The sequence below is a fragment of the Thunnus maccoyii genome, chromosome 18 (genome assembly GCF_910596095.1).
Source record: "Thunnus maccoyii chromosome 18, fThuMac1.1, whole genome shotgun sequence".
In the NCBI taxonomy this organism is placed as follows: Eukaryota; Metazoa; Chordata; class Actinopteri; order Scombriformes; family Scombridae; genus Thunnus; species Thunnus maccoyii.
Window position 1 is genome coordinate 6,781,366 of NC_056550.1, and position 13,814 is coordinate 6,795,179.

The following is a 13,814-nucleotide window of genomic DNA, read 5'->3' on the forward strand; positions in this document are numbered from 1 at the left end:
CTTTGTTGGTGTTGTTTAAAAGTGAGACAATGAAATACAATCCAGCAAGCCCAGTTGGAGTAGCCTAACAGATTTGACAGCATTTGAAGGTTGATCAGAAAAACACAGCACATCGGTTTGTAATACTCACAGACTGGTTTTCACAACTCCGGAAAGTTATCACGCTGCAGCGGCACACGTGTGTCCGCGGACCTCCGAAAAAACTATGAATGGAACCACGTGCAAGTCCGCACGACCACAGCTGTCCGCGAAGGCGGAAAGCATAAATTGGCCTTTTGTATGAACAGATAAAGATGAGGTGTGTGTAAATGTGTCCTTGATTTCAATATTATTTATTATCAAGTCAAACTGAAATAAAGTAGTAGCTACTACCCTGTACAGACACTGTAACGCCTCTCACTGTAGGGAAGATGACCCCCCACAAATTATTTAGCCGTTTTCCTCAGTGTAGACTCTCGACTCTACATGTGGACTGTACATCCTCTAGACTATTTGTTGTAATTCGTATATATGAATGGTGTTATGCCATTATCTTTCCGTTTGCTGATACATTCAACAATACATCTAGCCTACCTGTTATTGCAGTTCAAATAATAGCCTTTAAGCTGTTTGCAAATTGAGTAAATTATAATGTAAGAATCACTGTAAAGCCAGCCTGGTTAGTTTTGCTTTAAGGTGAGATAATTAATCACATTTTACAGTGATGTAAAGCAACTTTCTCCACATTATTTTACTGTAGTCCTTTGCCGCTGTCTGTGGTGCTGAATTTGGCTCTAACTGGCCTTTTTTGCACACATTACACGTCCATGCTGTCGGCTGAAATACTTGAATTATCAAACCCATGTTCAGGATATAAAAGCAACACAGTACAGCACTGGAAAAAACACTCTGGGTTGACTAATGTGTAGGCCTGTGTTACAGTATGGGTTGTATCTTCTGGGATGGATGTCGCTCCATTCATCTGAGGAGACTCCGTTGTGAGTGTGGGAGGAGGGGCGAGAGGGAATCCCAGGAAGGGGTTACAAATATCGCGTTGCTGCTGTCGCCCCGTCCAGTCTCTAGTTTGATAGGAAGTGAGGGTAGAATAGCAACGAATGAATGAATGACAGGAGTTCAAACTTTCTGTGTTATTGTCGAAGAGGGACGAGAGGGCAGGACGTGCTCTCCTCACTCCCGGTGATGTTTACGGGACCGGACAGGCTCCTCCGCGGCGAATCAGCGGCAATGTCAGCCCGACCGAGGAGCTGAAGGATGAAGCGCGTCTCAGAACAGCGCTGCTCAACTACCTCTCGTCCGGTTGTTTTCGCCTGCGCTGAGCTGTGAACACGTTATTCTTTTGTAGCCGAACGTGGGGGACACGCTCACGTTTCTGCGGGAGATTGTTGTGACAGAACAGGAGAAGTTGGGTTCAGGATCGGATCGGCTGCTCCTACGTGGATATTGTGATTACAGGGATTGTTCAGGCCTCCAGTCGCTCGGCTGGACAGCATCAAAGTGCACAAACCTCTGGCAAAATGTCAAGGATGCTCCGAGAGGGAGCGCACACCGCAGAGGCAGCAGCATGACTGTGAACACTCAGATACAGGACTCAGATCAGAAGTGGGTCTGAGAGAACCATCTTGTTTTTTTTAAAGAGACATTTATATTCATCACACAGAATGGAGCGGCTTGACATTTGTGTATTTTCGTGGGCTTCCTCGACGTGACACGGGACTCCCTTTCCTCTCTGTGTGTGCGCCTCTTTGGCTCCGAGTGCGCCTGGACGCGGCTGCTGCTGTGCAGTTCGGGTGTGAACTGGATGCCGCAGCCCTGCTGGGTCAAAACACAGATTAGCGAAGGGTCAAGAGATTGTTTTAGTGAGGGGAAATCCCCGCCAGGAGCCCCACCGCTCTTCATTACGACATGGATGACTCGGGGATAATACGGCGCCGGAGGCTGCAGGTGAGCTGGTTTGGCCGTACAGCAGGCTGGTTTCCTTCCTCATGTTGGACATCATCATCCTGTGATGTGATCCTAGCTCTACTAAAAAATCTTTCTCATTGTTTACATTTCCAGGCCACACAGTAGTGTCCTCGGGCTAATTCATGCGTGTATTATGATAAGTTACTGTGATTTTCGGTTTGAATTCTATTGCTTCAGCATCACCACAGGAATTCTAATACAAAGCCCTCACTGTAGTAATATCATTATAATGTTTTAATATAGACTCTCCAGTTAATATTACCTTATTGTATGGCTTACTTCATTGTATCTATTAGCTCCAACACTGTAACTTAAAAATAATGGAACCAACTAACTATAGAATATAGAAATATTACACTTTGCTTTCATACTGTAGCCTATATACACAATCCTATATTGCATCGGGCTGCAGCTAATGATTATGATCATTATCGATTAATTTACAGACTATTTTCTCAAATAATTGATGAGTTCTTTGGTTTGTAAAACATCAGAAAATAGTGAAAAATTAACATCAAATTTTCCCAGAGCCCAAGGTGAGGTCATCTTTTCCAAACAACAGCCCAAAACCCAAAGATATTGAGATTTGGAAAAGTGGCAAAGCCCACATTGGAGAAACTGGAACCATCAAATGTTTGGCATTTATGCTTGAAAATTGACTTGGCGATTAATTGATTATAAAGACTGGAGCCAATTCATTTTATGTCAGCTGACTAATCGATTGTTCGACTAATTGCAGGATTCGTGTAAGAGAATAGCTCAGTCTGTGATCTCATTATGAAGCTTTAAGCCCCCAACAAAAGGGCATTCTTACTGTATGCTTCCTCATGGGGTCTCACAGTGTGTCTCAGGTGGCTAACGTATTGCAAGAAAGTGACAATATTGTGCTTTAAGGTATTTTTAATAAATACATGTCCCATACATGTAATATTTAGACTCGTAGCCCTGCTGTGATATTCACCTTTCACCACTGTAAAGCTCCCTTTAGGATCATTAATGTGTTCATTTTGTAATGAGCTTATGTAGGCTATACAGTCTCTTTAACGAAACGTTGGTAATGAATTGTCACTCATGCATACTGATATGATGTGTTCAACTCACTGTGTTCATCCATTATGAAGCAGCCTGCTTAACCACGGGTCATACACCCCCCCTCCATCTTTGTGTGATTCAGTCAAGTGAACTGAGCAGAGATGAGCAGCCTGCAGGCCGGGCGGAGTGCAGCCTCCTGTGGGCTTGTGTGCATGCCAGTGTGTGTATGTGTGTGTGTGTATTTATTTCAATTGATTCATTCACTTTGTCTTTATTATTATGGTGGTTTATATTTGCTAAAAATTGCACATCTGAGCTGCTTACTGGCAAACTGACCCCTCTTACTGCAAGAAAAGGGAAAGAGAGAGAGAGGAGGATATAGAAAGGAATCAAGGGAGGATTAGTTGTGAGGTGTGCTGATGGTTTCATGTCTCATCATCCCCACCACTCAGCTCACTGCTCTGCTGCCATGATGTATGACAGGAGCTGCAAGGGAATTAATCATTATAGAGTCAGACTCACAAAGTCGCTGGCATTTTATAGATATAGACAGGCCAGCTGGATGATTTAGTGTATGCCTGTGTGTGTGTGTGTGTGTTGGAGTGAGAGTGTGTGTGTGTGTAGACTTATGGTTTAAGGGATGTGTGCATTTAGCTTATCTACATGGAGTTTTATGCCCATGTTTTATCACTATGTGTGTGCAAATGTGTATATAACATTGTGTGTTGACATGTGATTGGCTCTGCTTGTCCCATTCAACTGCCTTGTCACTCCCCTGGGTCTCATCATCCCAACCGTCACTCTCTCTCTCTTTCTCTGTCTCACACACACACGCACACACACACACACACACACACACACACACACACACACACACACACACACAGACACACACACAGTCTTTCCTTCAGCACCATATGGTGACACACCCCACTCCCCTGCAGTTGGGGTCAAGGGTCACACCCATGATGCATTGCTTCAAAATGACTAACATGAAATGAACATCTTTGTGCCTGCTGTGCTCGGTGACACTGCGGTTGGCTTGCAGACACACATATATGAATTATAATGAAAAGAATACACAGCAAATGTTAATAAATATAAATAAAATTAGAAATAATAAATTAATTAGATGTGCATGAAGTAGTATCAAATATACCAGCTATATAATTAAATTACTGTTTTTGGAAGGAAATATAAACTAGAGATGTGCTGTTAGCTTCTCTGGTGCACTATAGACTGGAGCACGTCATAGTGCTGTATAGCTTATGAGTGTTGATACAAGATGTTTTTCCCTTTTGCAACAACCCCACATTGTTAATTATCAACTGTTCGCAATTTAAACCTGTCTATTTACAATATTCACTATTTCTGAGAACCCATCGTGCCATTTAGTTTGTTTTTCACTTGGACAGGAGAAGCCTGCAAGCCAGGCTAACTAGCTCCCACCAAGTGGAGCCTCCTCTCTGGAAAGAAAGGACAGTGTGCAGGATTCTTTGGTTTTCTTTCCAGTCAAGAGTTTTTGATCCTACACAGCTGTCACTAAGACCTCATGGTGTGTATGAACCTTTTTGAAATTTTGACATGAAACCTCCTCTGTGAGAGGGGAAGCTAGTTAGCCTAGTGTGCTAGCATCAGCACTGATTCCCACAAGCTGTTAGTTTTATTTCATCACCTGCTGAGTCAGTGGCAGCTCCTGTTCACTCAGAGCTGTGTTCGTTCCATATTATACCAACCCAGTCTCATGGCAGTTCATGAAATAGTCACGAAATTTAATTTATAGATTTGTGTACACACATAAATTTTCCGATTTTTTAATGACACTCAGCACAACTTTGAAACTAATGTATTTCAACTGGAATATCTTCTGTGCCTGCACCACTTTTTTTTTTTCTGTCAGTCGGGACTCAGGAGCATAGAAGCTCTATTGTTTTTTCTCATTTGTTACTCTTTTTTTAAACTATAACTGCTACATTACTCAACATTTAATTACAAGATTTTATCCTTGTTTTTATTTCTTTATTTTAATTTTATCAGTCCGCATCAGTCTGGTGGGCGGACCGAAGGACCCGCTGCCCGGAAGTATTTTCCTCACTGTCACTGTGTTAAAGGACCAGTGTGTAGGATTTAGTGGCATCTAGCGGTTGCAGATTGCAATCAACTGAATATCCCTCCCCCTCCCCTTCCTCTTCCAAGCATGTAGGAGAATTTACAGTGGCCGTGAAACTCACAAAAAATGCGAAAGGCCCAGTCTAGAGCAAGTGTTTCGTTTGTCCATTCTGGGCTACTGTAGAAACATGGTGGTACAACATGGCAGGCTCCATGGAAGAAGACCCACTCCCTATGTAAATAGAAAGGGCTCATTCTAAGGTAATGAAAACCCAACGGCTCTCATTTTCATGTGATTATACACTAATTAAAACATACTTATGAATATTATATTCCATTTCTGCCAAGTCTGTTCCACTAGATGCCATTAAATGCTACATACTGCATCTTCAAGGTTTTCTCTTAATGATATCTTCAACATTCTCAACACAAAAACATGAACAAAATCACAAAATCATCAACAGTATGATAGGTTAATGTTAAGGCCATCAGTTTTTATTATTTCTCCTTCAATTCTGAGAAATCCATTTTTTTGACAGTTTTTGATAGCAGAAGATTACTGAAGAGCATTTTGTTGTGGGCAGACTTGGTTTCCTACTCCTACTGTTTTGGGTTGTTAAGAAAAGGCGTTTTATAGCATATGATTTTAAAATGTGAAGATGCTCATTTAACTTTATATTCCCAATAATATGTGACTGAGGTTATTTACCATGAAATCATATTTCTTAAAACATAGTCTTCCTCAATTAATATTGAGCCACATCATCCAATAAAGCACAGCAACTTTTAGGGAGTACAGGGATTATCATTCAATCAAACAAACAAAAAGCTTCATTTTATATACTGGGCCTTCAAAGTGCTTCAAAGCCATCCCAGGCCTAGTTGTGTCCATGAAATGAGAAAATTAAAACTTTGTCGTAGAGCTAAACCAAACAGATTGTTGGAAAGGTCTCGACCTGGAGAGTAACATATGTCAGTATGAAGAATCTACATGGCTCCTGCTTTGAAATACTGACCTTTGAACCTTGACCTTGGTGCATGTTTGAAGGCTTATAATTCAGCAACAAAAGGGGCTTCAGACATGGCGCCAACTGTGATAGAGAGCTCTTGACCTCAGATATCATGTGAGTATAGTCAACAAAAGGGAGGTTCTGTTATGCTTATGGCTTAAGAGACCTAGGCACCGATTTATAGATTGTGTACACATGGCGGAATACTTTCTGAGTTTTCGCTTTTTAGGTCTCAAATTACCACCACTGAAGTACGCAATCTATGTATTTTATTTTCACTTTATTTTATTTTATTTATTCACTTATTTTATAATTATTATAAAGTGGGTTTTATTTTCCATCTTATGTACACTTACATGTCTTTTTTCATGTGAAGCACTTGGTGCATGTAATTCCTTTTGTTGTAAAGCACTTTGAGCTGCATTTTTTGTATGAAATGTGCTATACAAATAAATTATTATTATTATTATTATTATTATTATCATTATTATAACAACTGCGGGTAAAATATGTTTAAAATTAATTTTCACCCATTTAACAATAAGATATTTAAAATCTGATTACACAAATGTGTTTACCATCCCCTTAAACTCCTCAGTGTACTATCAATTCAGTATTTAAGACTTCCAATTCTAGGAAAAACACTAATATATTTTAAAAACTACAATTCCCTAGAAATCCATAAATCAGCACCACAGTTGTAGTTCTTCTGGTTTGCAAAGTAGGGTTGTAAATATGGTCTTAAAAAGATATCTACTGAATATATCAAATATCTAGTACAGCTGAACTAGTAACAAGTACACTGCATCTAGATGATATGTGTTAAGAAAAAGTAAAGATGTTGGTTTATTTCAGATTTTTTAGCCAAAACAGGAGTCGAATGCATCAAGTCTGTCTACAACACAATGCCCTTCTGTGAGCCACGTCATCCAACAACGTGTGTGTGTGTGTGTATGTGTGTGTGTGTGTGTGTTTGTATGTGTGTTTTCTATCTGTCAAACCCAGATCAGTTACTCAGTCAGTAATGTGGATGATGACTAGTCTGGTCACCATCTCTTGGCAGCATGACACCCTTTGATTGATCCCTGTTGTTCGTCTCCAGGCCGGCTCCAAACCATTTTTCTTTGCAGTGTGTCCATGAAATAATTGGACTGGCCAGCTCATCCTGACAGAGCATCACTGTGCTTTATAGGCATGCTGCTCAGCTAATGCCATTTCATTATTACAGGGGCACTTTTATTTCTTTAGTGCAGGCAAGATGACTTGAAGGACAGAACAGCGAAGGACCTTTTATGGTTTGTCATATGCCAGAGGAAAGATGTACCAGGAGACAGAATACCTTAGCCTTTTAAATCTCAGTTATGGTTTACAGCTTGCATTAAAATGTTTACCTCCTGGCTTTTTAGATGGCTTACTGAATGGACAGATAGATGGATGGAGCGATGGTTGCTAACTGACTTCATCTTGTTAAATGGCTGAAGAGAAGCATCCCAGACAAGTCATATTATCACCACTGGTTCACCTATGTTAAGATTTATGTTTCTTGTCAGGGAATTAAGAAGACAAAGGAGGCATCAGAAATATGCAGATACGGATTATGAAAACAACTAATTTCAACATGCCTTTCATCTCCGCACATTTTTGCCTAAGGTTGAATGAATTAACAAATGATTCATTGAGAACGACAGTGACTCAAAACATGAAGCAACCATAAAAACATGCCCCAGGAGTGTGCACAAAAACACACACAGTAAAGTACATGCATATAAATTGTATGAGTGCTACAGTTCAACCATAAACGAGGTTATTTGTTGTCAAAGTGAACATGCTTTGACAGAAATAGGCCATATGGAGGTTAGGTACTAAAAGGCCCAACATTCATCTGCAAGAGCTTCAAAGTAGGGCTGCAACTAACGATTGTTTTCATTATCAATTAATTTGTTGATTATTTTCTCAATGGATTAGTTATTTGGTCCATAAAATGTCAGAAACTGGTGAAAAATTTCAATCACGGTTGCCCAGAGCCCAAGATGATGTCTTCAAATACCTTCTTTTGTCCCGACCAACAGTCCACAACTGAAAGATATTCAGTTTACTGTCAAGAAGACCAAATAAGCCGGAGAATATTCACATTTGAGAAGATAGAATCAAAGAATTTTGACTTTTTTTTCTTACAAATGACTCAAAACAATTAGTCAATTACCAAAGTAGTTGCCGATTAATTTAATAGTTGGCAACTAATCGATTAATCGACTAATGGTTGCAGGTCTACTTCAAATTATCTCAAGGCAAAATACTTGTACATAAACCACAGACATTACAAGACAATCATCTTCCAGTGAGAGCATATGAATATTCATTGAGGTTTGCACAGCCTCCTTTTCTTTGTCTCTGTTGCTCCATGTTTTTCACAAACACATAAACACATGCACTCCTGTCAGTCTGATAGCCTGGGACTGAAGAGGATCAGACGATCGTTTATGAGCTCGAACCTCAGCTCGCTCCCCCAGGGGATGCAGCTAAACCTGGATAAAAAAGAGCAGTCATTGCCGTTGGGAAAGGGAGCAAATAGAGTGTGGAATTGTATTGCTTTCTAATCTGTGATCGGTGGGCATGTCATGATTGTGACAGAACCTCCCATCTGTTGTCAGTCGCCCTTCACCACCACCAGACTTCATTAGGGGGACTTAGGGAGCATTTAGGTCTAAACCCAGCAACACATCAGCCACAGACGATGTTTTAAAAATCTATTTACATGCTGTGACGTTGGAAACACATTTGGCATTTTTGACACACTAATTATACCATGGGAGAACTAAGTCACAGAGAATTCAGGCTTCTGAATATGTCGTAGCTCGTATGGAGTAAAGATCATACATCTTTAATGATATATTGTCTGCTTGTTCTTTACTGTGTCAGACAGGAATACTTGATTCACTCTGGAAATGCTGAGACTGTGAGTCACAAAAGCAGATTTAGAAGCAGACTGGTGTACCAGTCTCCTGGCACAATGACCACTGACAGAGTCTAGATTGGAATTGGGAATGAGTTGTCTCTTTTTGACCTTTTTGCAAATTAAAGTGGAATAAAAAGATGTGGAATTGAGGATCATGAGGGAAATTCAGGCAGATACTATGTGACAGCGATTACTAAGGAATATAGTATCTAAGTGAGGGTGACAGAGGATTACTTTAATGGAATTTTTACTGGGTTAATAAAGGTCATGTCACTTGAGGATTTGATAATTGAGCTACCGCAGCACAGCAGGGATATAATCTACAGTCCTGTAGATTCACTGCACAGTCTGGACTCAGTTATAATTCTGTATTTAGCTCCTACTTTTCTTGTTTACTCTGTGAAACCTTGAACCAGGGAGAGAAGTCATTTGAGGAAGGGAAGGTGGAAGCCTCATATTTATGGTGCCTATTTATTCTTCCAGGCAAAAGATGGCTGCACTTTGTTTAATGTGCCAACTGGTTCTTTTTATTGTCTAGACATGCCTGAACATTAAAGAGTCCCACAGAGAGACATCAGTCAGACAGTGAGCAGATGTTCTCAGGTCTGGAATCAGATACAAAGGAGGTATCATCTGTTCTGTTCCACTGATAGATTTAGTTTTTATTTTTGTACTTTTTGTGCAGAACAGTCCTTGTTATGACTGCAACTCCTGAAGCAGTTAGAAAGCAGTCCAACACATACTGAGAGCATGCCTAAAGGACACACACTTAATACATGATGTTATGTTATTGTTTACTCTGCCCAGGGCCTGCTTTTAAAGAGGTCTGGTTTGTGTATTTTTTGAGGAATTTGGGACTTTTGGCAACCTTATGCAGTTAAAGAATTACACATGGTGTTTGCTAAGCCCCGCACCCTTTACTAAGTGTTACTTAAAGCTTTATGTTCTCATGCAGCACACATATTTACTACTCGAAAACTCTTCAGAATTTTTTAAACAATGTGTTCCCCCTGCTTCACATTTCTGGTTGGCAACTGTGGATTTTGGCGGCTGAAATGACAACTGTTGTTAGTTCCATGAGTTGGTTGAAGACCTTATCTCCAGCTGACTTCAATGTTTCAAGCTGAACAAGAATCTATGTAAACGATGGCTACATGAATGGCATGAAACAGCGCTGTTCTTTTATTGCCGTTGTCATAGTAAGATAAACACGCTGTTTAATAAATTCGTACATCTTTGCTCTTGTGTTTTTAGTTTGGAAAGGTGATGAAAAAGACACCACTCTCCAACACTCTTTAAATGCCAAGTATCACTACAGCCATGTGCACATTGTTTCAGCAACAAAGCTTGACAGGCCTGTCATGCCTAGTTATGATTGCTAAGCTTTGATTGGACATTCACTGTTCGGGGGGAGGGGTTTAGGGTGATTCCAATATTTTTAGATTCAGTATATTCAGTAAATTCTTTCAAAGCCAAGGATTCATTATTTCCCTCCCAGAATCTATTCCACGTAGTGTAGAGCAGGTTTTGAAATAGCGTTTAGACCTTAATGATGGTAAATTCTATTTTTAGAAAATATAATTGACCAGTTCAATACAAAACAATAGAAAAAAGCAAATAATAAAAAAAGAGACTTTCATTTTCTTGTCTAGTCAGTTTTTTCTGAGGGGGGAGGGCGGTGCACTGGGGAAGCTTTATGACATCAGTATTTCTAAAATCCTGGCTACAGCCCTGATACTGCCCCCATGTACAGTTTAGTCCTCTTTATTAGGCTAAATTAAGCCTAATAAAATCATTAATGATGTTAAACCATTATATAATTTCTTGTGAAACAATGGGAGTGTGTATTAAATGTACATATGAAATGTAAACACAAGGTCCTATGTAGTTGTGTTTACACTGGACTGAAATGCTGCTGCGTAACAGCATTGAGTGTCAGGTCTAGTCAGGGTTTGTTTGTATAGTTAACCCCCCTCATCACTAAGAAGCCCTTCTAGATGCCTCTTGCTCTTGTAAGTCATCTTGTCCTCGGCTCTGACGGCTCAGGGTCAATTAGCCTGATCAATGAAGGACAAAGTGAAGAGGGATCAATAGCTTGAATATTCAGTCGTCCTTGTAAAGAGGGATTTGTCTCTGTTAGCATGTAAACCCTCAGGAAATGCAGGTGCAGTGGAATAGCTGTGTAGTCTGTGATTTGTTTTTTATCGGGTGAGTGTTTTATGTTGGGTATTGTGTTGCCTCTTCTACTCCATTTTCTCCTCTGCGAGTAATTGTTGTCTGTGTCACAGACTTAACCTTGTGGAAGGCGACTGACGACATAAAATCACTCTGCTGTGTTGGAGGTTTGTCCTTGTAACACAGAGCTTTCAGGCAGCCACAGTATGATTCACTTATTGTGTTGTAGAGGAGATCAGTAGCAGCAGGTCCACAGACACACATGCTCACTCACACAAACACACACACACACACACACAGAAAATCTTTATCTGAAGGTTAACCTAATAATTGCATTGACTGTGGTTACCAGGCGGTCGATGTGATGCTAACAGCACCTTAACAACGTTACTCTGCATGTGACAGGAGAAGGTGTGAAGCGGCTAATGCATTAATTACATCTGCTACTATATACTGTGTAATGGCTCAGAAGACACACACGCACACACAGAGCTGAAAGCCAGAATACTCAAGGCTCAAGGATGTGGCTCCAGGCACGATCTCTCACTCCCCCACCCCTCTCTCTCTCACCCTCTACTCCACCCTTGTTTACACCCTGTGTCCCCTCCCTCTCTCTCTATCTCAGAGTGCAGGGTTTTGTAAGGAGCCAGGCTGTGCTGGCATGAGATCTGGCACTGCTCACACTGTTTTCATTTGGTGCAGTGAGTGTCTGCTGCTGTTTCAGCCCAATGTTCCCTGTCCATCTGGACTCAGGAGATGGGAGGATGGATGGATGGAGAAAAAGAGAGAGAGATGTGCCTTGCTGATCAAAGCAGAGGCAGAAATGAACAGACCCACTGGTTTGAAGACAAACATAGACGCAAATACATAATGTACTTGCGAATGCCACAGAAAAAGCGTCTTTTGGGAAATATCAGAAATGCTCCTTTTTGCTTCAGTGGCTAGAAGGGCGTATCAATGGCTTGTTTGATTGACATTAGCTGGCAGGCTGCCAGAGTGCTGACAATACACTGTGGATAACCACTGACAAAGTAAACAAACTTGTGCTGTAGCATGGGCAGACGGTGTGTTGTTAGCAGTGGTATCGAAGAGTAAGAACCACACCAACATCTAACCAGAGTGAAGTGACATTTTTAGGTACATTTCTAGGCTGTTTAAAGAGCTGCAGCTGAGCAGCTAATTGGCTAACTAGCCTGCTAACTGATGTTAGCGGTGCACTTACCCCTGGTGAATGTTTGTTTGCCAGCTCATTTGGCAAGCTAAGGTGCAGGACGTGTGTTCATGTTTGTAAAGTTATATAAGGAGACTTTAGCAGGAAGGCAAATGTGGTTTGTTGTTCAGAATCTGTTGCTCTTGTGTTTGGTGGCAGGATGCTATCAGGCTCAGTGTGACCGTCTGCTCTGCTTATGATAGAATGCCATGTTATTACTTTATGCAAGATTTGACTTGCTGTATCAAAACAAGGTCTCCATCTACGTCCACTGATAACAAACAGTATTCGATTGAATGAATGTAAAACTAAGGGGTGCCATCATAAAAGCAAAAGAAAAAAACCTTCCAATATAAAACATTGACTTCCTGTATAAACTGTGTATTTTTATTGATTACATAATTTATCAGCAGGCAGAAATAAATCAAATATTAAAACCAACACAGATTTATCAACAATCCCACTAATCCGCTAAGTAACCTGCTTCTTTCTCTCTACCTACCTGATATTGCATTGAGGGCTTTCTTTATTTTTTTTTGTTGAAACTGGATCCCAGTTTCAACAGGAAAAACATTAAATTTAAGAAGGAAGATGCCCTCAAAATGCTCATAGCAACTTTGCACTCCACCAATTTTACACACAAAGTTAAATAAAGGTCATGAGGAGTGGTTTACTACTACTACTGGTATAATGTCTTCTGTTATTCTGGAGGTGTTTTGTCAAGTATGTAAATAGCATGTTTTTCTTTATCTCTCATATTAGTATATATTAGATTTTTCTCTGTACCTGATCTCTCTTTCTTTTCTTTTTCTTTGTGTTTCTTCCAGAAGGATTTGCCACTGCCTCGCAAGAATAGCAGGTGAGTGTTACCTTTGTTCATCCCTCCCTCTGTTTTTTCTCTCCTCTCTGGGGAGAGACCTTGGGTCCCTCCGAGAAGAAAAACAATCACATGAAGAGTAGCTGCCATGTGTCTGGTCATTCATCAGCAAGGTCTCTCCTCCTGAGTTTTAATCAGACTGGCAGGCTTCCTCGGATGAGCATGATTTGCACGTTGTGTTTGAAAGCTCTGAGGATGCTTCAATGGTGCTTGTGGTGCGGAGTGTGGAGTGCAGTCCTTGTAGTGAAGGAGGAGGAGGAGGCTGGCTGGAGGGATGCTGGGAGTCTGTCGGAGTCTGATTAAGGCCAGCCGGGACTCTGGATGCTGTCCATGGTCCTGAAAGCCAGTCCGCCTTCTGCAGTTGCTCAGTTTCTAGCTCTTTATCTCCCCTGTTCTCCTCCTACTGCTCAGTTATTAATCTGTTTCTGTTCCACTCTCTTTTCCACCCTTCGGCCTTTCAGTTCCCCTCGAGCTATCCCTCTT

At 40.8% G+C, this 13,814-nt stretch overlaps 1 protein-coding gene across 2 annotated transcripts in view; it reads left to right on the forward strand.

Annotated features, from left to right (window-relative positions):
• Positions 1-815: 815 nt before the first annotated feature.
• The window catches only part of LOC121884139 (microtubule-associated serine/threonine-protein kinase 1-like), a 50,288-nt gene continuing 37,289 nt past the window's right edge, over positions 816-13,814 (forward strand). For both annotated transcript variants that reach the window (XM_042392789.1, XM_042392790.1), the window contains exons 1-2: positions 816-1,941; positions 13,285-13,313. In XM_042392789.1, the coding sequence (XP_042248723.1) occupies positions 1,903-1,941; positions 13,285-13,313 (68 nt within the window). In that variant the 5' untranslated portion in view covers positions 816-1,902. The remainder of the gene's footprint in view (positions 1,942-13,284; positions 13,314-13,814) is intronic.